This window comes from Penaeus monodon, chromosome 18 (assembly GCF_015228065.2).
Source record: "Penaeus monodon isolate SGIC_2016 chromosome 18, NSTDA_Pmon_1, whole genome shotgun sequence".
In the NCBI taxonomy this organism is placed as follows: Eukaryota; Metazoa; Arthropoda; class Malacostraca; order Decapoda; family Penaeidae; genus Penaeus; species Penaeus monodon.
The window spans coordinates 25753948-25776447 of NC_051403.1; the positions used below are offsets into that span (position 1 = coordinate 25753948).

General features: G+C 46.7%; 1 protein-coding gene across 3 annotated transcripts in view; it reads right to left on the reverse strand.

Moving 5' to 3' along the window:
* LOC119584352 (rho GTPase-activating protein 7-like) overlaps positions 1-22500 on the reverse strand; it is a 79141-nt gene that overhangs the window by 19716 nt on the left and 36925 nt on the right. For 2 of the 3 annotated variants that reach the window (XM_037932917.1, XM_037932916.1), the window contains exons 1-4: positions 6080-6236; positions 2655-2726; positions 2244-2386; positions 685-796 (exon numbers count right to left, since the gene is read on the reverse strand). In XM_037932917.1, the coding sequence (XP_037788845.1) occupies positions 685-796; positions 2244-2386; positions 2655-2726; positions 6080-6221 (469 nt within the window). In that variant the 5' untranslated portion in view covers positions 6222-6236. Of the gene's footprint in view, positions 1-684; positions 797-2243; positions 2387-2654; positions 2727-6079; positions 6237-22500 lie in introns of those variants that run through there. The other variant, XM_037932918.1, reaches the window with a different exon arrangement.

Genomic DNA, 22500 nt, shown 5'->3' on the forward strand with positions numbered 1-22500 from the left:
CCATCTCGTGAATATATTATATATTTTTTTTCCACGAATAACTTTCTCTTCCGAAGAACGCGAGCAAACGCAAACAGCGCGACTCGAGAAGAAATTAAAAAGAAAAAGAAAAAAAATCTTTCTCAGAAATGTCACGACTTCGGTCTCTGAGCTGGATTCTGAGTCAACATTTTGTCTCTTCTTTCTTTCCTTCTTTCTCTCTTTCTCTTTCTTTTTATTTTTTTCTGTTTCTGATTCTTTAATTTTCTTTCATTTTATTTTTCTTTCTATCTCTCTCTGTACTTATGTGTGTGCGGAGAGAGAGAGCGAGAGAGAGAGAGAGAGAGAGAGAGAGAGAGAGAGAGAGAGAGAGAGAGAGAGAGAGAGAGAGAGAGAGAGAGAGAGAGAATGCTTGTATATGTGTACATACGTATTTATACAAGAGCACGCATCTGTATACCCAAGTGTGTCGTTCCATCAGAAACACGACTTTCAATAACAGGCACATACAACACAATAGCAAGCATGCAACTCCGTACATTCACAGCCACCCCCCTTCTACACCCACCTACCCCCACCCCCACCCACGCCTACCCACCCCCACCCACCCCTACCCACCCCTACCCACCCCCATACCCATACCCACACCCACCCCCACCCCATGCACCTGCGCAAGTAAACACCCGGCCGCGCATGCGTACTCACCGGCGCTCGGGGATCGGTCATGCACGACGCGCGACCAACGGCGGGAGTGGCGCTGAAATTTCCAGTTGCCGGACAGAGCGCACTCCTGCTCCTCGTCGTCTGATTCTTCCGCCTGAAAGACAGGGAGAGGGAGAGTCTTAGTAGAAGGTTATTTTAAGGATAGAAAGAGAGAGAGAGAGAGAAAGAGCAAGAGTCTTATAAGGAAACCATTAGATGAATATTAAAAGAAAGAAAGAGAGAGAGCAAGTCTTATTAGGAGATTAATGGCATGAAGGAGAATATATGATAGAACATAATTAGCGTGTGTATTGCAGAAGAAAATAAATATTAGGTCACTATTAGCACATAACAGGAAATATGGGATAAAAAAATGTATGCATATTTAAAAAGAGACAACATATATGCAATAATGTAAACAATAATATATATATGTATATATATATATACATATATATATATATATATATATATATATATATATATACAATATACATTATATATCATATATATAATAATAATAATAAAAATAATAATAATGATTATAAAAATAATAATTATAACAAAAATAACAACAATAATAATGATCATCATCATCATCATGATAATAATGATGATGATGATGATGATGATGATGATGATGATGATGATGATGATGATGATGATGATGATGATGATGATGATGATGATGATGATGATGATGATGATGATGATGATGATAATAATAATAATAATAATAAATAATAAACGAAGATGCTGTCACCCCTTTTTATCTTGGTTACGTGACTAAATAGTAGGACGCATATCCTCTCCCCCCTTTGCCCCCCCCCCTCTCCTCTCCCCCCGACACCCGGCTATCTCTCTGTCTCTCCAGCCTCCGCGACGTTCTCTCGTCTCCGCTTTTCTGATCTTATTCGTGTCTGCCTCCTCCTCCTCCTTCGTCCTCCCCTCTCCTGTTTCTCCTTCTCCTTCTTCATATTCCCCTCTCCTGTTTCTCCTTCTCCTTCTTCATATTCCCCTCTCCTGTTTCTCTTTCTCTTTCACCCTTTTCCTCTTCTCGTTATCTTCTTCCCATTCCCCATCTCTCTTTCTTCTTCTCCTCCTCTTCTCCTATTTCTACCCTTCATCTTTTCCTCTTCCATTCCTTCTCTTCTCCCATTTCATCTCCCAATCCTCTCTTTCTCCCGTCTCCCCTCCTCTCTCATCTTCTCCCCTCCCCATGACCTCTTCCTCTCTCTCTCATATTTCTCATCTTCCTCCTATTCCCCTTCTTCGCTAATTTCATCCCTCTGCTTTCCCCATCGTCCCTCCTCCTCTACCTTTCCCCATTCACTCTTCACCATCTCTCACTCCCTCCCTCCTCCCTCCCCCCTATCCCCACCTTCCCAACCAGTCCCTCCCTCCCGTCCCTTTTCCCATCCCCACCTCCCCTCCTCCCCACCACTCCCTCCCTCCTGTCCCTTTCCCCATCCCTCCCTCCCTCCCTCCCTCCCCATCCTCCTCCTCCTCCTCCCCCATCCTCCTCCTCCTCCTCCCCATCCTCCTCCTCCTGCCCCACTCACCTTGTTCTTCCTGGCCGAGTCGAGTCGTATCTTGGCGCACCGGTTGAGCGCCCGTAGCCTCCTGAAGAGCGCCTGCAGGGAATCGCCGTCCAGGAAGGTGTGGTCCCGCTCCACGCACACCAAGTCCAGCGGGAATTGCAACTCTGGAATGGGAATCGCCCAGGGGGAATGTTGTTATGTCACTCGCGTGTATGCTTATACATACAAACACTTTTTAAGCATTCAGCAAGCAGTGCCTATCATTTAGCACCTTCCAATATATATGCATAAATTTAATTCATAACACCAAATTCACAATTCCAATAGTCTAAAAAAATAGGGAAAAAAACACCCATCCCACAAAAATATGATAATGATAATAATAACAATATCACTCTTAACACACCCTGACACAGAAGCACGTGTACTCACCCTCGTACATCTGCGCATACTGAGGGAATCCCGCGGCGCGAAGCCACTTGCATGCTTCTAACGCCTCGAGCTCTGGAAAGGAAAAAGACAAAAAAAAGTTAGAGATAAAAAACACTTTATAAAAAGAAATGGGATACGTAACAGTGCCGAGAAAAAAAATGAGTATAAAATATTTGATTGTGAAAGAAGGGGATTTTTAAAAACTAATTCGGCGTCAGAATGAAATTTTGTTGGTGAAAGAAATGTTGAAACGAAGGTGGTGAAAGAAATGAAATTTTGGTGGTGAAAGATTTTTTTTTTATTGAACGTGAAAGAAATGTTGAAATGGTGGTCAATGACATTCTGAAACGAACGTGAAACAACTTTTGAAAAGAGTGATTTCAGAATACGATCATGCTGTTAGAGATGGAGGTTGCGGGGTGGAATGATGCTGAGAATTCTGGTAAATAATTTCACGGTAGATGAAACGAGTAATGCACATATCATGCAGAAAAGTTGATCTATATTCACACCTGTACCCACGCGCTCCCTGGTAGTAGTGGGAGGGAAATAAATTCAGATTTGTCAATATACACAGCTGTACATAAACACATAGCTACGTACGTACACACACACACACACACACACACACACACACACACACACACACACACACACACACACACACACACACACACACACACACACACACACACACACACACACACACACACACACACACACAACAACAACAACAACAACAGCTCTCGTCTTACGCTATCCCCCCCTAGCTCCCAACCCCCTCCTGCAGGACCCATCGACGGTGCGTCTCGGCTCCTGAAGACAAGGACTCTCTGCACTGACCTTCTGCTGCTGTTATGCGGCCCTCTCTGACCTTGAGCAATGTCTGGACTCCACTGACCTTACCATCTAATTCCTCTATGCAATCCACTTTTTTATTAGAGTAATTCGCTAAAATGGTTTAATAGGCGACCTTTCCTTTCTTCTCAAACTGTTTCTTCTTTCATTTTTTTAAACAAATTTCTGGTGATTTTGTTCTTTTTTCTTAATTCTAGGCTTTTTTTTTCTCTCTCTCTCTCTGATTCTAAATCCTATATTTCTCCTGCTAAGTCATATTAACTTTTCTTATGCCACTTCGATTTTTTTCCTTTTTCTTCTTCCTTCTCTTTTTATTCTTTTTCTTCTATCTCCTTTTTTTTCATTTCTGCTCTCGAATTCTATGACCTTTCCTACTCTTTATTTATTTATCCATTTTCTTATCCTTCAAAAAAATCCTAATTTATTCGGGAGACTTTTTACCCCTGCCATTTTTACTTTCTTTTCCTTTCTCCTCTTCCCCTCTCCCATCCTTCCTGCCTCCCTTCTTCCTTCCCTCCTCCCTCCCTCCATCCCTATCTCCCTTCCGTCCTTCCTTGTACTCCTCTCTTTCCCTTTTCTTTCCCTCCATCTGTTCACATGCTTCGCCGCCCCCCCCCACCACTTTACCCAACGCTTCACTCACTCTTCCCCACCAACCAGCCCCCTTCCCCTTCCCCCCTCCCCCCTCTCACTCACCTTCACTTCCTTCTCCCTTCTCTTACCTCCCTCCTTCCCACCACCCTCCCTCCGCCTATTCCCACCCTCCTCCCACCCTTCTCCCCCTTCACCCCTTCCCTTCCATCCCTCCCTTCTCTTACCTCTCCCCTCTCCCTCCCTCCCACTTCCTTCACCCCCTTCCCCTTCCCTCTTTCTTCCACCCTTCGCACTCTCCCCCTTCTTTTACCCCCTCCTATCCTCCTCTCCCCTCCACCCCCTCCCATCCTCCACCCCCTCTCCTTCCCCCTCCCCCACCACCCCCTTCTCCGCGGGGTGCGACGACCACAGTGTCCCGACCCCTCTTGTCACCTCGTCCGCCACACATAAAAATCGTCACCAGCCGTTGGGTCGTCCGGCCGTCCGTCCTGATTCTCCTTCTTCTTCTCCTCGCCTTTTTATCGTTTTCTTCGCCTTCGTCTCTCTTTTCGTGAAGGCAAAGCTGACAAGTGGCTGAGGACCGAACCTCATTACATCCCCCCCCCCCCCAAAAAAAAACGAATAAACAGATATCACACATGGGTAAAGGAACATTAAATAAATAAATAAATAAACAGAGGGAAACAATAACAAAACAAAAAAAAGAACACCAATGAGGCAATATCTGTAGTTATAGTAACCGGGATTACGCATAAAGAACGCTATCAATTTTATTTCTCTTCAGCAACATAAAAAGACAGCAGCAAACAAGCAAAACCCACAATATCACTTTTTCAGAAACACAAAAACAAACAAAAATGTAAAAACAAACAAAGTAGACTAGAAGGATAATCAACAACAACAATGACAACAAAAACGCATAATGTTAAGTGTGTCTGTAGAAGCCCATTTACCTTGTAGGTGGAGAATCCTATTGGTATTGGTAAGACTCCGGGCTTTATGAGCAGGATTCTTAATAACGTGTGGATAACCGGGCGCCGGAATGGAGGATTTTTGATAAGTCGAGTGTTAGAAAGATGTGGGACAGGAAGAGAGGGAGAGGGGGAGGGAGAGGGAGAGGGAGAAGGAGAGGGAGAGGGGGAGGAAAGAGGGGAGGGAGAAGGAGAGGGAGAGGGGGAGGAAAGAGGGGAGGGAGAGGGAGGGAAAGGGAAGGGAAAGAGGCGAAGGGAGGAGAGGAACGGAAAGTAAGGGAGGGAGGGAGGAAGGGAGATGGAGATGGGGACAAGAGATGGGGATGGAAGGGAGGGAGAGAGCGAGAGACACAAACAGGGAGAGACAGAGACAAAATTACAGACAGAGGAAGAATATGTGAGTGAACTCGAAAAAAGCAAAAGAATAAGATAAAAATCCCGCTGCCCCATCGGTGTTTCTCCCCAGGTCCCCCTTACCTGCCGCAGCGAGAGGTGGACAAGAGAGCCAGCGAACGCAGGAAGAAACAAAGCAAGGAGAAAGAGGAAGGCAAGGAGATACCGGTGATAAGGGGGAGGGGGGTCGGCGATAGGGAGATAAGGAGGGGGAGGTAACGGGAGGTGATGAATGGTGACCTCTTCACTCCCCCCATTCATCCGCTCCACCCCCCCTCCCCACTCCCCTTCCTTGGCCTGGCGCATAGAGGTAGGTGGTTGGGGATGAAGGAGGCACAGAACGAGAGGAAGGAGAAGGTAAAGAAGGAGAGGGAGGAGGAAGCAAGGGAGAGGAAAGAGGAGGCAACGTAAGAAAGGAAGGATGAGGCAAAGAAGGAGAGGAAGAAAGAAAGGAAAGAAAAGCGATATCTATAAACACAGTCACACGAAGCGAAAAAAGGAAAAGAAAAAAAAAATCGAGTACATTATCATGGCGAAAACGGAGACACGAGAGTCCAGAGACTTAAAAAAAAGGATTCATTAGAGAAATTCAAGAAAAACAAAACTCACGCCACAAGTTGACAAACACGAGCGAATCACAATTATCTAGCTCCTGCTCCGTCACCGCCCACAACTGCGCCTCCCACATGCGCCTTCCTATACAGCGCTGTTTCCTGAGGGACGCCGAAGGGCCGAGACCAGGAGCTACCATCGCGCCCGCCCGCCCTCACCTCGCGCACTGAAGGCTAGGAGTTAGAAGCCGCGTTATGCGTTGCAAGGTCGAGGGAACTGGTGCGCGCCGGAACAGCCTCGCCGTCTTGCAATGTCGCCAGGGAGGGGGGAGGGGGGGGAGGAGAAGGGGGATTTAATTCAGAAAGTAAGGGAGGGGTGTGGGGAAAGGCGTGAGGTAGAACGGGGGGTTACTCTGGAGAGTAAAGGAGGGGTATGTACTTCATAGAGCAGGGAAAGGAAGGGAAGGGAAGGGGTGGGGAGGAGTACTTTAAGGGAGTAGGGGTGTCTTTGGGAGTGGGAGGGTGTAGAAGTAGGGGGGAGGGGGGGAGGGGGAGGGGGAGGTGCTTCAGAGAGCGGGCAACACCGCCGCTTTACCCGCTTCTATTCGGTTGCTTCATTATACTATGTATCGGGGTATCGGGGCTTGAGACGCGCTCTGCATCGCCAAGGAACCTGGTCTCATTGTGTTTCTAATTCATTCGTTTTTTTTGTGTGCGTGTGTGAGTGTGAGTGTGAGTGTGAGTGTGAGTGTGAGTGTGTGTGTGTGTGTGTGTGTGTGTGTGTGTGTGTGTGTGTGTGTGCGCGCGTGTGCGTGTGCGTTTGCGTGTGCGTGTGCGCGTGTGTGTGCGTGCGTGTGGGTGTGTATTCTCTCGCGTTGTTTTTGGAAGCAAATGTTTTGGATGGCGGTTAAGAGCCTGTTCGATGTCCTCTTTCTCCTCACTTCATTAGTTTTTACTCCCCTTATCTCCAGTTTACCAGTTTTCTTTTGTATTCAATTTATTAGTTTTTGTTTGTCTAAATTCCAAGTTCTTCTATGCCTTCAGTTTAACAGTCTCTTCTGTCTCCAATTTATCACTTTTCTTGTCTCCAGTTTACACGCCCGTCTCTTTTTTCTTCAATTAAACGCTTCCAAATATCCAGTTATTTCTTCTCTAATTTACCAGTCTCTTCTCTATCCTCGTATTTATCAGTCACTTTCGATCACATTTCCCAACGTTGAATATTTGCAATATTATTCCCCTTTGCAAGAAATACACGTTCTCCAGGTTAGCACACTCTCGGTGTTGAGGAGCAACTGCGAGGGCGGGGGGGAATTGCGGCGAATTAGGTATACTGGTAACAATGAAGTTAGAGAGGGGGGGAGGAATGAGAGGGAGGGAGGGAGGGAGGGAGGGAGGGAGGGAGGGAGGGTGGGAGGGAGGGAGGGAGGGAGAGGAGAGAGAAGGGAGGGAGGGAGGGAGGGAGGGAGGGAGGGAGAGGAGAAGGAAGGAAGGGAGGGAGGGAGGGAGGGAGGGAGGGAGAGGGAGAGGGACAGGGACAGGGACAGGGACAGGGACAGGGACAGGGACAGGGACAGGGAGAGGGAGAGAGAGAGGAGAGAAGGAGGGAGGGAGAGGAGGAGGAAGGAAGGGAGGGAGGGAGGGAGGGTGGGAGCAAATGAAAGAAAGAGAAAGATATATATATATATATATATATATATATATATATATATATATATATATATAGAGAGAGAGAGAGAGAGAGAGAGAGAGAGAGAGAGAGAGAGAGAGAGAGAGAGAGAGAGAGAGAGAGAGAGAGAGAGAATGGAAAAAAAAGGACGAGAAGGATACGAGAGAAATGGAGAAGAGAGAGAGGATTAAGAGGAAAGAGGACGAAGAGGATGAAGAGGACGAGATAAGTAGCATCGGTAAACAATAACAGCGGAACGGAAGCATTTAACCCGTAATACAAAAGATCCTAATCGTCGTGCATCCGGCAGCCAACAGATACTTCCGGGATACGAGCGTAATTTCATCATTGTTGTTGTTGTTTAATGTTATTAGTGTTGTTGTTAGTGGTTAATAGTTACAACACATGATGCTAGATATCAAGGTCATATAGAACTAAAATTATTGTTGTTGTCTGATATGGTCATTATTGTTGTTGGTGTTACTATTATTGTTTAATATTAGTAGTTTTTTGTTATTTTTGTTGTTAAATATTATAATTTTTGGTGTTGTTATTACTGCTGATGCTCATGTTGCTGTTCCTGACGTTGTTAATATCATTATTCTTATTTATCCATTTGAAAAGTCAATCCCCATGCTACGTCTCATTGGCATTTGTAAAAACCTCTGATTCGAAGAAGGAAAAGTGAAAACGAAAAAAAGGAGGAAGAGACGAAAAAAAAACAGAAAAATGAGTCAGAAGAGAATAATACCACCAATAAAAAATAATAAAGCAAGTGTAAGGAAATAAAAAAGAGAAAAAATAAGAAAGATTACAAAGGGAGAGACAGGAATGAAAGAAAATCTCCCCCTTTCCCCCCGTAAACCAAATAAATAAAAGAAAAAAGTAAATAAAAGAGACAGAGGAAAGAAAATCTCCCCTCCTTCTCCCCCCCCCTACCGACCCAAACCACACTCACAAAAATGAAAGAACCAGCAGCCCGGCCGCACAAAAACACCTGAATAGGCCTACCCAAATTTCCATGTCCCGCTGCGTTCAAGTCAACTCAAACATTTGGACAAGCACACGAAGGGGAACAAAGAAAGGGAATAAAGAAAGTGAATAAAGAAAAGACCACATTGACATGAATCCTCGGGACTAGCGGACTAACCCGAAGCCGATTCGAAACCCAAAACGAGGCAGATGGTTTACTAGGGATTGTGCGAATTGTGGCGTACAGGATAAACTGTGCGAATAGAAGCAGAGAGAATAGAGAGGGTGCAAATTGTAGTGTAGAGGATAGACTGCAAATTTGATGAAGAGGATAAAGACTACGCCTTTTAGAAAGTTGATTACGATTGCGAAATACAAATAAAAACTGGGACTGTGCGAATTCGACTGAAGACGATGGATTTTGTGTGAATTGTGATGAAGAGGATGGAGACTGTGCGAATTGTGATAGGAGAGGACTAAAACTGTGCGAATCATAATATAAAGTGTTGAAACTGTGCGAATTATGGGTAAGAATATATATATATATATATATATATATATATATATATATATATATATATATATATATATATTGCCAAGGAGTTCACGGAGATGCTAATGTCTTTGTTTATTTGGTTTTGTTGTTGCTGCCGATGGTGACGTAGACGCAACAAAAACAACAAAAGATGTCCGGGTTTTCGACGGACAGTTATATATGTTGACAGAACATTTCTATGATAAGCAACGGCATTTTGTTCTGCTTATATGATGTATGTCAAAGCCCCTGATGTAACGAACAATAGCTTGAACAAACCGCTACTTCAGCACGACAATGCCACTAATATCACTTTATCTATAAGACGAGATAATTAACAAATCTTTTCCAAGTGCTCAGTATCACATATTCATCATTAATCTATTCGTAAAACAGTATAATTTAACAAAGTAAATAACAATCAACAGTGGGCAAGTGCCCAAACTGGCGTCATTACGGGGTGAGAGTAACACGCTAACTCTACGGATCCAGCCCGTCATATTTCAGGGGCCCCCCGGGGGTTGATTTCATTCTAAAAAATCCCTCGAAAAAAAAATTGAATACATAAAAAAAAAACCGAAAAATCTGGTTCCGGGCCCAATTTATTTTCCCAAAAGACATAGAAGAAGAAAAAAGAAAAGAGGAAGAAGAAGAAAAACAGAAGAAGAAAAGAAGAAGAAGAAGAAAAAAGAAAAAAGGGGGGAAAAAGGGAAAAAGGGGAAGAAGAAGAAAATAAAGAAGAAGAAGAAAAAAAAAAGGGAAGAAGAAAAAAAAAAAAAAAAAAAAAAAAAGGAAAAAAAAAAAAGAAAAAAGATGGAGAAAATGAAGAAGCTAACGTAGAAGTGTGGGATGTAAGACAATAGACAAAAAGTAATAACACAAACAAATAAACAAAAGTACAAGATATCACACCCAGAAGGGTATCTTGTGGGGGTCATCGCGCCCACCCGGCCCAAAAACCCCCAAATTTCCCAACCAAACAGACCTCCCAGCATCCATCTCACGTTCCCCCTTTCCTCCCCTTCCATGCTCCCCCCCAACTCCCCTTTCCCCCCCCTTCCTCCCTTCCCCCTTCTTCTTTCCTCCCATCTCCTTCTCTTCCCTGCCTTCCCTCCATCCTTATCTCCCTTCTTCCATTCTCCCCTTTCCTTACCCCTCTCTCCCTCCCATCTTCCCCACCCGGCTCACCTTAATGACTATGTTTCCCTCCCCTCTCCCCCACCCCCGAACCCCCCCCCCCCCAAACCCCCCCTTTCCCAACCCACCCCCGAACCCAAAAAAAACCATTTCCTTTTTCAAACCCCCCCCCCCCCACCCAACCCCAACCCCCCCCCCCAAAACCCATCCCGTACCCCAACCCCCCAAACCCGCCCCCAAACCCCTTTCCCCCTTTTAAAACCCCCCTCCAACCCTCCCCCAAACCACCCTTTTTAAAAAACCCCCCCCCGGGCCCCACCTCCAAACCCCAACCCCCAAATTCCCCCCCAAACCCCCACCCCCCCCAAAACCCCCAAACCCCCCACCTCCACTCCACCCCCACCCCAAACCGCCCGCACCCGCAAAAAGAGCAGCGCCGCAGGGGGCGTGGCGGGCCCCGGGGGCGTGGCGGGGGGCCCCAGGGGGAAATCAGCGGGGTCAGCGGGGGAGGGGAACGGGGGGGGGGAATGGGGGGGGGGGGGGGGGGGGGGCCCCTTTTTTCCTTTGGGGTTTTTGTCTTGACCCTTTCCCTTTTCCCCTTCTTGTCTTCCCCCCCTTTTCGCTTTTATTTTTTTTGTGCTTCGTTATCTTCTCACACATCTTACGCTTGTCCTTTTTTTCCTTTTTTCTCTTCCCCCGGGAATTTTTTTTTTAAAAATTTCTTTCCTTCTTTCCTCTCCTCTCTCCCCCTTTTCCCCTCCCCTCCTTTTCTCTTTTCTCCCTTCCCCCTTTTCCTCTCCCCCTCTTCTCTCTCCTCTCTCTCTCTCCGATTTTTTTTTTTCGTCCTTTCTTCGCCGCCTTTTCGTGCTCTCTCTTCCCCCCCCCCCCCCTTCAAACCTCTCTCCCTTCTTTTTTTTTCCCATCCCCAAAAGAGAGAGAGAGAGAAGAGGAGTTGAGAAAAGGAGAAGGAGGGAGGGGTAGGGAGAGGAGGGAGAGGGGGAAGGAGGGGAGAGGGAGGGGGGAGAGGAAAATGGAAAAGGGGGAAGAGAGAGGAGAGAAGCCCGAGGGGGAAAAGAGAGAGAGAAAAGGGGAGACGAAGGGAGGGGGGGGGAAAGGGAAAAGGGGAGGGGGGGGGAAAAGGGAGGGGAGGAGGGAAAGGGGGGCCAGGGACAGGGACAGGGGGGACAGGGACAGGGCCCCAGGGGGGAAGGGGGGGGAAGAGGGAGGAGAGGGGGAGAGGGAAAAGGAGAGGATGAGAGAAAAGGGGGAAAGAGAAAGGAGGGGAGGGGGGGAGAGAGGGGGAGAGAGGGAGAGGGGAGAGATTTTTTTTTGGGGGGAGGGAAAAACGAGAGATGGGGGAGGGGGGAAGACGGGAGAGGAGGAAGGGGGAGGGGAGGAGAGGAGAAAATTTGAGAAAGGGGAGAGGAAAAGAGGAAAAGGGGGGAGGGGGAGAGAGAAAGAGAGTTTAAGGAGGAGGAGAACAGAGAGGGGGGAGAAAAGAAAAGGAGGAGAGGGGAGGGGAGGAGAAAAAAAAGGAAGGGAAAAGAGGAAAGAGAGGGAGGAAAAAGAGAGGGGAAGGGTAGGAGGAAAAAAGAGAGAGGGGGAGAGGGGGGAGAGGGGGAGAGGGGAGAAGGGGAAAAGAGGGGGGAGGGGGGAAAAGAAAGGAGAGAAAAGGGGGGAAAAGAGAGAAAAGGAGAGAGGAAAAAAGGGGAAAAAGGAGGGGAGGAAAGGGGGAAAAAAAGAAGGAGAGAGAGAGGGGGAGAAGGGGGGAGGAGGAGAGGGGGGAAGGGAGAGAGGGGGAAAGGGGGGGGGGAGAAAAGGGGGAGAGAGAGGGGAAAGGGGGAAGAGAGAGAGAAAGAGAGGGGGGAGGGGAAAGGGGAGAAAAGGGAGGAAAAGGGGGAAGGGGGGGAAGGAGGGGACGGGGGGGAGGGGGGGAGGGGAGAGGGGGAAGGGATGGAAAGGAGGATAAAAACCGGGGAGAGAGGAAAAGAAAAGGAGGGGGGGGAAAAAAGAGAGAAGAGAGGGAGGAGAAAGGGGAAAAAGAAAAAAGAGAGGGGAGAGGTGGAGGAGGAGAGGGGGAAAAGGGAGACGGACAGAGAGAAATGGGGGGGGAGGGGGAGAAAAAGGGGGAAAAGAGAGGAGAACATAGGGGAGGGGAGAGGGGTGGGGGGAGAGGAGGAGGAAGGAGAAAAGGAGGGTGAGGGGGAGGAGGGAGAGGAGGAGAAAAAAGAGAGGGGGGAAAAAAGGAAAAGAAGAGAGGAAAAGGGAGGGAGGGGGAAAAAGGGGGGAAAACGGGGGGAAAAAGGGGAGGGGGAAAAGGGGAAAAAGGGGGGAAGACGGGGTTGCAAGAGAGGGGAAAAGGAAAAGGGGGGGAGGAGAAAGGAAAAGGGGGAGAGGAAAATTGGAGGGAGAGGGGAAGGGATGAGAGGAGGAGAAGGAGAAAAATGGGAGAGGGGGGGGGAAAGGGGGAAGAGAAAGAGGAGGAGAGGGACCAAAGGAAAAAGGGGGGAGAGAGGAGAGAAAAAGAGAAAGAAAAAGAGGGAAGGGGGGGGAAAAAAAAGGGGAGTAAAAACGGGGAAAGGAGAGAGGAGGGGGAAAAAGAGGGGGGGGACAAAAGGGAAGGGGGGAAGGAAAGAGCGGGGGAGAGAAAGAGGGAGAAACGAAAAGGGGAAAGAGAAGGGGAAAAAGGGGGGAAGAATGGAAGGAAAAAAAGGGGGAACGGGGGGGGAAGGAAAAACGAAAAAAAGAAGAAAAAAAGGAAAAAAAAAAAAAAAAGAGGGAAAAAAAAAAAAAAAAAAAAAAAAAAAAAAAAAGAAAAAAAAGAAGAAAAAAAAAAAAAAAAAAAAAAAAAAAGAAAAGAAAAGAAAAAAAAAAAAAAAAAAAAAGAAGGGGAAAAAAAAAAAAAAAAAAAAAAAAAAAAAAAAAAAAAAAAAAAAAAAAAAAAAAAAAAAAAAAAAAAAAAGAAAAAAAAAGAGGGGGGGGGGTTTTAAAAAATCTCGGTTGGGGGGCCCCCGGGGCCTTCCGTGTTTTTTTGGGTTTTTGGTTTTTTGGGGTTGGGGGAATTTTTATTTTTTCCCCAAAAGGAAAGGGAGAAGAGAAAAAAAGGGGGCCTCCACGAAGCTGCGTTTTTTTTTGACGGCCCGCCCGGAGGGCCGCCGGGGGAGGGAGGCCAAAGCACCTTTTGGCCTTCCTTTCTCTCTCTTTCATCTTCTCTTCTTTTCCCCTCTTCTCTCCTTTTCTCTTTTTTCCTCCCCCTTCTTTCCTCTTTTTTTCCTTCTTTTTCCTTTTTTTCCTTTTTTTTCCCCTCTTTCCCCTTTTCTTTTTCCTCTTTTTTCTCCTCTTTTCTCCTCTTTTTTCCCCCCTTTTTCTTCTTTTTTCCTTTTTTTTTCTTTTTTTTTCCTTTTTTTTCTTTTCTTTTTTTTCCTCCTTTTTTTCGGTTTCTTCTTTTTTTTTTTGGCTTTTTTTTCCAAAAACATTTTCTTTTTTAAGATAGGGGGGAAAAAAAAAACCAAAAAACCAAAAAAGGAAAAAGGGGGGGAAAAAAAAAAAAAAAAATTTTTTATTTTTTTTTCTTTTTTTTCTTAATTTTTTTTGGGGGGGGAAAAAAATTTTGTGAAGTTTTTTTATTTTTTTGGGGGGAAAAAGGGAAAAAAACCCCCGGACGGACCGGGGAAAAGGGGGGATCGGGAGGGGGAAAAGTACCGGAGTTAAAGGGGAAAAGGAAAAAAGGGGGAAGGTTTAAAAATAAAAGGGGAAAAAAAAAAAATAAAAAAAAAAAAACCCAAAAAAAGGGAGGGAAAAGGGGGGTTTTCCCCCCCGGGAAATTTAACCCCAGCCCCCCCAAAAAACCCCCCCGCAACAGCCGAAAATCCCCCCCCGGAAACCCCCCCCCCCCCAACGGGCCAAAACCCAACCCCCCCCCCCCCGAAAACCCCCCAAAAAGGGAAAACCCAACCCCCAAAAACCCAAAATAAAAAAAAAAAAGGGAAAAAAAAAAGAAAAAAAAAAAAGAAAAAAAAAAAAAAAAGAAAAAAAAAAAAAAAAAAAGAAAAGAAACAATACCAAAAGGGGCCCAAAAAAAAACCCGGAAGAGTTACCCTGCCAAACTTTAAAAACCAAAAAAGGGGGTAGGGCAAGGGCTTGAGGGAAAAAAAGGGGGGCGGGGGGCAGGGGGCGAGGGGGGCGACCCAGGAACCCCCTTTTAATTGGGGTACTTGCGACTCGGTTTTTAGGGATGTGCTTTTATAATACATAAAACCTACAAACAAGTAAAAAAGAAAACTGAGCATTAAATACATAAAAAAGCAAAATAAAATTTACATATACACAAGCATATATCCACATATAGCATACATTTTAATTACATATACTTTTATATTTATAATATATAAATTATATTTTTAAAATAATATTTTATATATATATATATATATATATTTTTAATATATATATATATATATTACAAACTTCCCATACACACAAGCATATTACAAATTACTTCCCACCACACCACAAAACCACCACACACACCACACACAAAAACACACACAAAACACACACACACACACAAACACACACAACACCCACAAAACACACACACCAAACCAAACATTCTGAAAATTTTAATATTTCATACGACGCCCAAAAAAAACCAAATAAAAAATGCACAAATGCAGGGGCTTACACTTTTTTTTTTTTTCACAAATTCTTTTTTATTTCCATCCCCCCTTGTTCCCCTATTTCCCCTGAACCCCCTTGACGTTCAGGGGGCGGCCAGGTTTTTTCCTTAGGGTCCAGGGTTGGGGTTTTCCGGCTGCCCCCCCCCCCCCCCCCCCCCCCCCCCCCCCCCCCCCCCCCCCCCCCCCCCCCCCCCCCCCAAACCCCCCCCCCCCCCCCCCCCCCCCCCCCCCCCCCCCCCCCTCCCCCCCCCACCCCCTGGGTCACCCTTTTTTTCCCCAAAATTTTTTTTTTTTTGGGAAAAAGGGAAATTTTTTGGGGCCAAATTTTTCTTCTTTTTAACCTCTCTCTCTCTCTCCCTTTTTCTTATCTCTTTTTTTCTCTCTCCCCTTTTCTCTCTCTCTCCCCTTTTCTCTCCCTCCCCCTCTCCCCTCTCTCCCCCCCCGGCTCCCTCCCCCCCTCTTTTCCTTTTCCCTCTTTTTTTTTTTCCCCCCCCCTTTTCTCTCTCTCTTTTCTCCCCCTCTCTTCCCCCTCACCCCCCCCCCCCCCCTTTCCTTTTCCCTCCTCCTCTCTTCCTCCATTCCCCTTTTCTACCCCCCTTCCCCCCTCGTTCCCCCCCTTTTCCCTTTTCCCTCCCTTCCCCCTCCCCCTCCCTTATCCTCAAAATTCTTCTTTCCCCCTCAGCCCTCCTCTCCCTCTTTTCCCCCTCCCCTTTCCTTAAACCCTCCGTTTAAAACAATATAGTAAACAAAAAACCATATTTAAATGAAATTTAAAAACGGGCGAAAGACCCGTGTAATTGGGTTTCCCTTTCAGACGCTCAAGATCAGCGTAAATATATCTGGAGGACGAGAGAGGGAGAGGGGGGAGGGAGGGGAAAAGGGGAGGGAGAGGGGGAGGGAGAGAGGGGGGGAGGGAGGGAGGGGGGAGAGAGATAGGGGGGGGAGGGAGGGAGGAGGGGGGGAGAGAGAGGAGGAGAGAAAGGGAAGGGGGGGGGGGGGGGGGGGAGAGAGAGGAGAGAGAGGGAGAGAGAGGAGGGGAAGAGGGGAGAAGAAGGGGAAAAGAGAGAAATTGAGAGAGAGAGGAAATAGAGAGGGGAGAGAAATAGAGAGGGGGAGGGAAAAAGAGGGGAGAGAAAAGAGAGAGAGAGAAAAAGAGAGAGAGAGAAATAGAGAGAAGAGAAAAAAGGGGAGATAGAGAAAATAGAGAGAAGGAAGGGGAGAGAGATGAGGAAAAGAGGAGAGGGGAAGAGAGGAGAGAGAGAGGGGGGGGGGGGAGGAGAGAGGAGAGAGGAGAGGGGAGAGAGAGAAATAGAGAGAAAGAGAAAGAGAGAGAGAAAAAAAAAACAAATTTAAGCAATTCGGAGAGAGAGAAGAAAAAAGGGACAAAACGTAAGATGTGAGGAGAGAGAGAGAAGGAGAGAGAGAGGAGAGAGGGAGAGGGGGAGAAGGGGGAGGGGAAGAGAGGGCCCGGGGGAGAAGGGGGAGAGAGAGAGTGAGAGAGAGAGAGAGAGGAGAGAGAGAGAGAGGGAGGGGGGGAGGGGGGGAGGGAGGGAGGGGGGGAGGGAGAGAGAGGGGAGAGAGAGGAAGGGTGGAGAGGGGAGAGAGAGGGGAAAAGAGATAGAGAGAGAGAGGGGAGGGAGGAGAGAGAGAGAGAGAGAAAAGCAAAAGAGAAAGAGAGAGAATAAAAAGGAAGGAACGAGTAATGGAATGAGGAGGAGAAAAAAAACAGGATAGGAGGGGACAGTGCCCCTCAGGGAGTTTAAAAATCACGGGGACCCGAACCTCAAAATCAACAAAAAAAAAAGGGACAAGGGAAGGAGAAGGAGAAGGAGAAGGAGAAGGAGAAGAAGGAGAAGGAGAAGGGGAGAGAGAGAGAGAAAAGAAAAGGGGGAGGAAGAGAGAGGGGAGAGAAAAGAGAGAGAGAAGGGGAGGAGAGAGGGGGAGAAAGGGAGAAAAAGAGACCCCCAAAAGAGAGAGAGGGGAGGGGGAGAGAGAGAAAAGAGAGGGGATTTTGCCATCGCCACTTCAAAGCCAAAAGGAGGGGTCAAGTGGGATCCGCTCCCCCGGGGTCCTCCTCCCCCAAAAGGGGGGGGGAAAAAGGGGGCCCGTGCTGCCCCTTTTTTTTCTTTCATTCCCTTTCTTTAAACCCCCCCCCCCCCCCCCCTCTCTCCTCTCTCTCTCTTTTCCCCTCTCCTCTTCTTTTCCCCCACTCACCACCACCACCCACACCCACCACCACCACCACCAAACCCCCACCACCACTCCCACCACCACCCCCACCCCACCACTCACCACCACCCCACCACCACTCCCCACCCCCACCCCCACCACTCACCACTCACCTCTCTCACTCACTCACTCACTCACTCACTCACTCACTCACTCACTCACTCACTCACTCCACTCACTCACTCACTCACTCACTCACTCACTCACTACTCACTCACTCACTCACTCTCACTCACTCACTCACTCACTCACTCACTCACTCACTCACTCACTCACTCACTCACTCTCACTCTCACTCTTACGCTCCCTTCTTTCTCCTTCTGTCTGCCTCACTCTTACGCACACTTACGGCCATGCATTAATGCGTATACTATCCATTCTACACTATTCATTCGGAAAAGACCCCGAGCCTTGATTGTGAACTAACGCAATAGGGAAGGAGAGTAGACACTGTACAGCGTTTGATATACTTCATTAACGATTGATATACTTCATTAACGAAAGATGGCATATTGGATGATAAGGCGAGGTAATTTTTTATGAATTAGAAATAATAATAATAATAAAAATTTAATAAATATATATATATATATATATATATATATATATATATATATATATATATATATATATATATATATATATATATATATATAAGGGTCTGTAATGTTGTTCTTTATGGTTTTCATACCATGTCGGGGATTACTTTTTACTTTTTCTATGCACTCTCTTCCCTTCCCTTCGTTTCACTCTCCTTCCCTCACCCCCCCTCTCTCTCCTCCTCCTCCTTCCTCGCAAGAGTATCATGACAGAAGCAAAACCAGCTCGCCAGCTTGCCCGGACTTGCCCTCGAGAAAACGCATCGGCCGGCGCTGCGATCCGAGATTCCGCCGTCGCCCCGTCACCGCCGCCATCTACGCCTCCGCCACCGCCGCCAATACCGCCACCGCCACCACCGCCAATACCGCCACCACAGTCCCGCCACCACCGCCAATACGGCCACCACCACCGCTGCCGCCGCCTCGACCTTGCCGATGACGCAGCCTCTTCGTCCGCCGGGCACCGTGGTTTACTCCCCCTAATTTTTCGCGCGTTTTTCTTTAGCTTTTGCTCTTGTCTGTCTGTTTGTGTTTGTCTGTCTGCCTGTGTCTGTCTGTCTGTCTGTCTGTCTGTCTGTCTGTCTGTGTCTGTCTGTCTGTCTGTCTGTCTGTCTGTCTGTCTGTCTGTCTGTCTGTCTGTCTGTCTGTCTGTCTGTCTGTCTGTCTGTCTGTCTGTCTGTCTGTCTGTCTGTCTGTCTCCCTCCCTCCCGCTCTCAAACACAAACAAATAAAATCCAAGTATTATACCCAGAATGCCCGAATAATCTTCCATTTTAAAGCGTTATAAAATGAACAAAAAATATAACTAACGAAATAAAAACCACACACGAACCAGGAACAGCCATCATGACACAACTGCCCATCATCATCACGGAAAAAAAAAAAAAAAATCACAGACACTATCCTAAAAGACCATTCGAGGAGCCCGAATTAAGGGGGAGGGGGGAGGGGGAGGGGGGAAGGAGGAAGGGGGAGGGGAGGGGGGAAGGAGGGAGGAGGGGGGAGGGGGGAAGGAGGTAGGGGAAAGGGATGGGGAGGAGGAGGAGGAGGGGGCAAGGAGAAGGGAAGGGAGAGGATGGAGAAGGAGAGGGAGAAGATAGGAAAGAGGGAGAGGAAGGGAGGGAAAGGGTTAGCTGGCACCTTCCTCCTCCCTCGCTAGGCCTAAGGAGGTGTCAGGGTTGCACATTATTACGTCATCGTCGCCCTTATGGGGGTTAATTCGCCTCCATAAGAAATCGCCGGCGGCTGAAAGAGGGACGCCTTGGGTGCGATCTCCACGACGCCTCCTGCCTCGCCGTCTCTCGGTTCTCTCTGTCTGTTTCTGTCGATCTGTCTCTAGCTTTGTCTCCGGCTCGGTTTTTTAGACTTTCCTCTGTCACTGTCTTCTTTCTTCTCCCATTCCCATTCCTGCCTTCTCCCTCTCCCTCTCTCCCTCCTCCCCTTCCCTTCCTGCCCCTCTGCTTCCCTCCATCCCTGTCTCTCCCTCCCCTCCCATCTCCTTCTCTCGGTCCCTCTCCCTTGCCCGTTTCCCTCCCTCCCTCTCCAAGTCATTCTTTTTTCCTCCTTCTCTTCTCTTAATACCCCTTCCCTCCTTTACTCCCACCTCACCTTCCCCCTCTCCCCTCCCTCTCTCTCTCTCATTTCACTCTCCGCCCCTCCCTCCTCTCTTCCTCCCCTCCCCTCCTCTCTTCCTCCCTCCCCTCCTCTCTTCCTCACCCTCCTCTCCCCTCCCCTCCCCTCCTCTCTTCCTCCCTTCCCCCCTCCCCTCCCTTCTCCCTCCCCTCCCCCCCCCTCCCCTCCCCTCCCCCTCCACTTATCCCTTTGACGAGCAAACCGGACAATCACGTCTCACGAGCTGTCTTTCGAAACCGGATGTTTAATGCGGAGGAAAAAAGAAGAAAAAAAAAAAAAACTAAAAAAAAAAAAAAAACAACAAAAAATGCAATTAAAACCAGTGCAAGAGAGAAGAAGCAGAAGATGAAAAAAGTCATTCGCAGTCGATTTGAAATTTCCATTATGTCGTTGGCTGTCTCTCTCTTTCTCTTTTTTTCTTTCTTTCTTTCTCTCTCTCTCTCTCTTTCTCTCTCCTTTTCCTTCCCTCTTTCTCTCTTCTCTCTCCCTCCTTTCTTCTCCTCTCTCTCTTTTATCTCTATCCTTTATCTTCTATCTCTTATCTTCTATCTCTTATCTATCTCTCTATCTATCTCTCTACAAAATCTCTCTATCTATTTCTACCCTTTTCTCTCTTCTATTCTCTATTTTATCTCTCTATCTTCTCTCTCTCTATCTATCTTCTCTTCTCTATCTATTTTATCTCTCTCTCTCTCACTCTCTCTTTTCTCTTTTTTCTCTTCTATCTTTTCATCTCTCTCTATTTCTCTATCTCTCTCTACCCTTCTCTATCTCTTTATCTCCTCATCTCTCTCTATTCTCTCTACCCTCTTTTACCCTTCTCTCTCTATCTCTCTCTTTTCTCTCTCTCTCCTCTCTCTCTCTCCTCTCTTTTCTCTTGTTTTTTCTGCCCTTCTCTTTTCTTTCTTTCGTTATTTACTCTCGTCTGTCTTCCGTTGAGGGTGGGAGGACGTTAGGGCGGGGGGAGGGGGAGAGTAAGGGGGAGGGGGAGAGTAAGGGGGAGGGGGAGGGGGAGAGTAAGGGGGGGGGGGTGGGGGGGGGGGGGTAAGGGGGGGGAGTAAGGGGGAAAGGGAAGCGGGGAAGACGGAGAGAGTAAAAGAGAGGGATAAAGATAAAGAAAAACGACGAAGAGAAATAATGATATGAAAAAAGAAAAAAAAAAGAAGCATAGAAAATGACCAACAGGAATAAAAGGTAAAATAAGAAAAGAAAGATGAAGAAGAAAGACGAAGAAAAAAAGAAAGAAAAAGAAGGAGTAGGAGGAGGAGAAAAATAAGGTGAAGAAAACCAGAACAAGAAGATCGAAAAAAGACAAAGAGAATGGGGGAATAATAAAAATAATAATAATAATAATAATAATAATAAGAAGAAGAAGAAGAAGAAGAAGAAGAAGAAAAAAAAACTAAAAGCAAATCAGAGATAAGCTTCAAAAAGTTTACACAGCCCCCCCCCCCCAAACCCGGGAAACCCCGGGGGAGATCGGAAGGGAAACCGCGACGCCCACGAGAGGGCAGCGATCAGGGGGGGAAAAGGGGGGAGGGGGATACTCTAAAGTTGGAGGGGGAGGTGAGGGGGGTAGATAGAGAAATTTAGAGAGGGGAGAAGAGAAAAGAAGAGAAAAAGGGAAAAGAAGAGAAGAGATCAGAAGAGAAGAGAAAAAAAAGAAAAGAAAAGAAAAGAGCAAGTGAAGGAGAAAAAAAAAAAAAAGAAAGAAAATTTTAAAAAGCAAAAAAGAGGAGAGGAAAATAGAAAAAGACGAAAAAGAAAGATAGAGAAAGAATTCTCATTTAAATTTCCCCGTTTCCCCAACCTCCCTTTAGGGCCCAAAATGAATCTCCCCTTTAATCAGGAGAGGAAATTGCGTCATTCGAAATTACGTCATTCAGACCTCCAAAAGCATAAGAAAAATAAAAGCAAATAAAAGATAATATACAAATAACAAAACAAAAAACCGACCCCGGTGGGGTAATGACACGGAACAGGGAAAAGGGAAAAAAAAAAAGTTGATATGAAAATTTCAGTTAAAAAGGGGACATGCAAAACATTGAAGGTTCATTTAACCCTTTAAAAGAAAATCACCCTCCAAAGCCTCCCCATCTCCCACCTCCGTTTTTCCTCCACCCACTCAAAAATTTCCCCCAAAAAAATCAACCCCCCCCACAAATTTCTCCACATTTATCCACGTTCACCACCTCCTCCACCTCCACCAAACATCTTCCTCTCCACATTTATTCACGTTCTCCACCTCCACCAAACATCCCCCTCTCCTCCACATTCATCCACATTTATCCACGTTCTCCACCTCTACCAAACATCGCCCTCTCCTCCACATTCCCCCACCTCCTCCTTCTCCACCAAACATCAGTCACACACACACACACTAACGAACATCCACGCCCATCAATGTCGATGCAGATACCAACATAACGATATCGTAACCATGATCAATAAACATGACCAGGACGAACGCGTGGGCGGGATCGGTTACCGTTCTGCGGCGCCCACGAACACTCCGTTTCCCCACCCAAACCCGCAAAGAAAAAGAGGAAAACGGGCGTGAAAGGGTTTGGGGGTTATTTAGCGCGAGAGCGAAAAATTTAAAATTAAAAATTATTTAAATTTAAAAAAAAGAACAAATAAATAAGTAAAAAAAAACACATAAACCCCAAAAAATACATAAAAAATATACATTTTTAAAATACATTTTTACTTTTTTCACCCCAACAAACACACACCACCACAACAACACACACACACACACACACACACACACACACACACACACAGCGAAATGTGAACACGATACAGAGTCACGCAAAATACTCACTCAATTCTCGCACGCACACACACCACAATGAAGATATCTAAGGACCCACGAGCAGCTATCAACTGATTGGCAATTCGTTTACAATTGAGATGTTGGAGTGTGTGTGAGCACGTGCACGAGGGGTGGGGGAGAGGGGAAAGGGGGGGAGCTTGGAGGGAGGGAGGGGGGGAGGGAGGGAATGGGAGGGAGGGGGGGGGGAG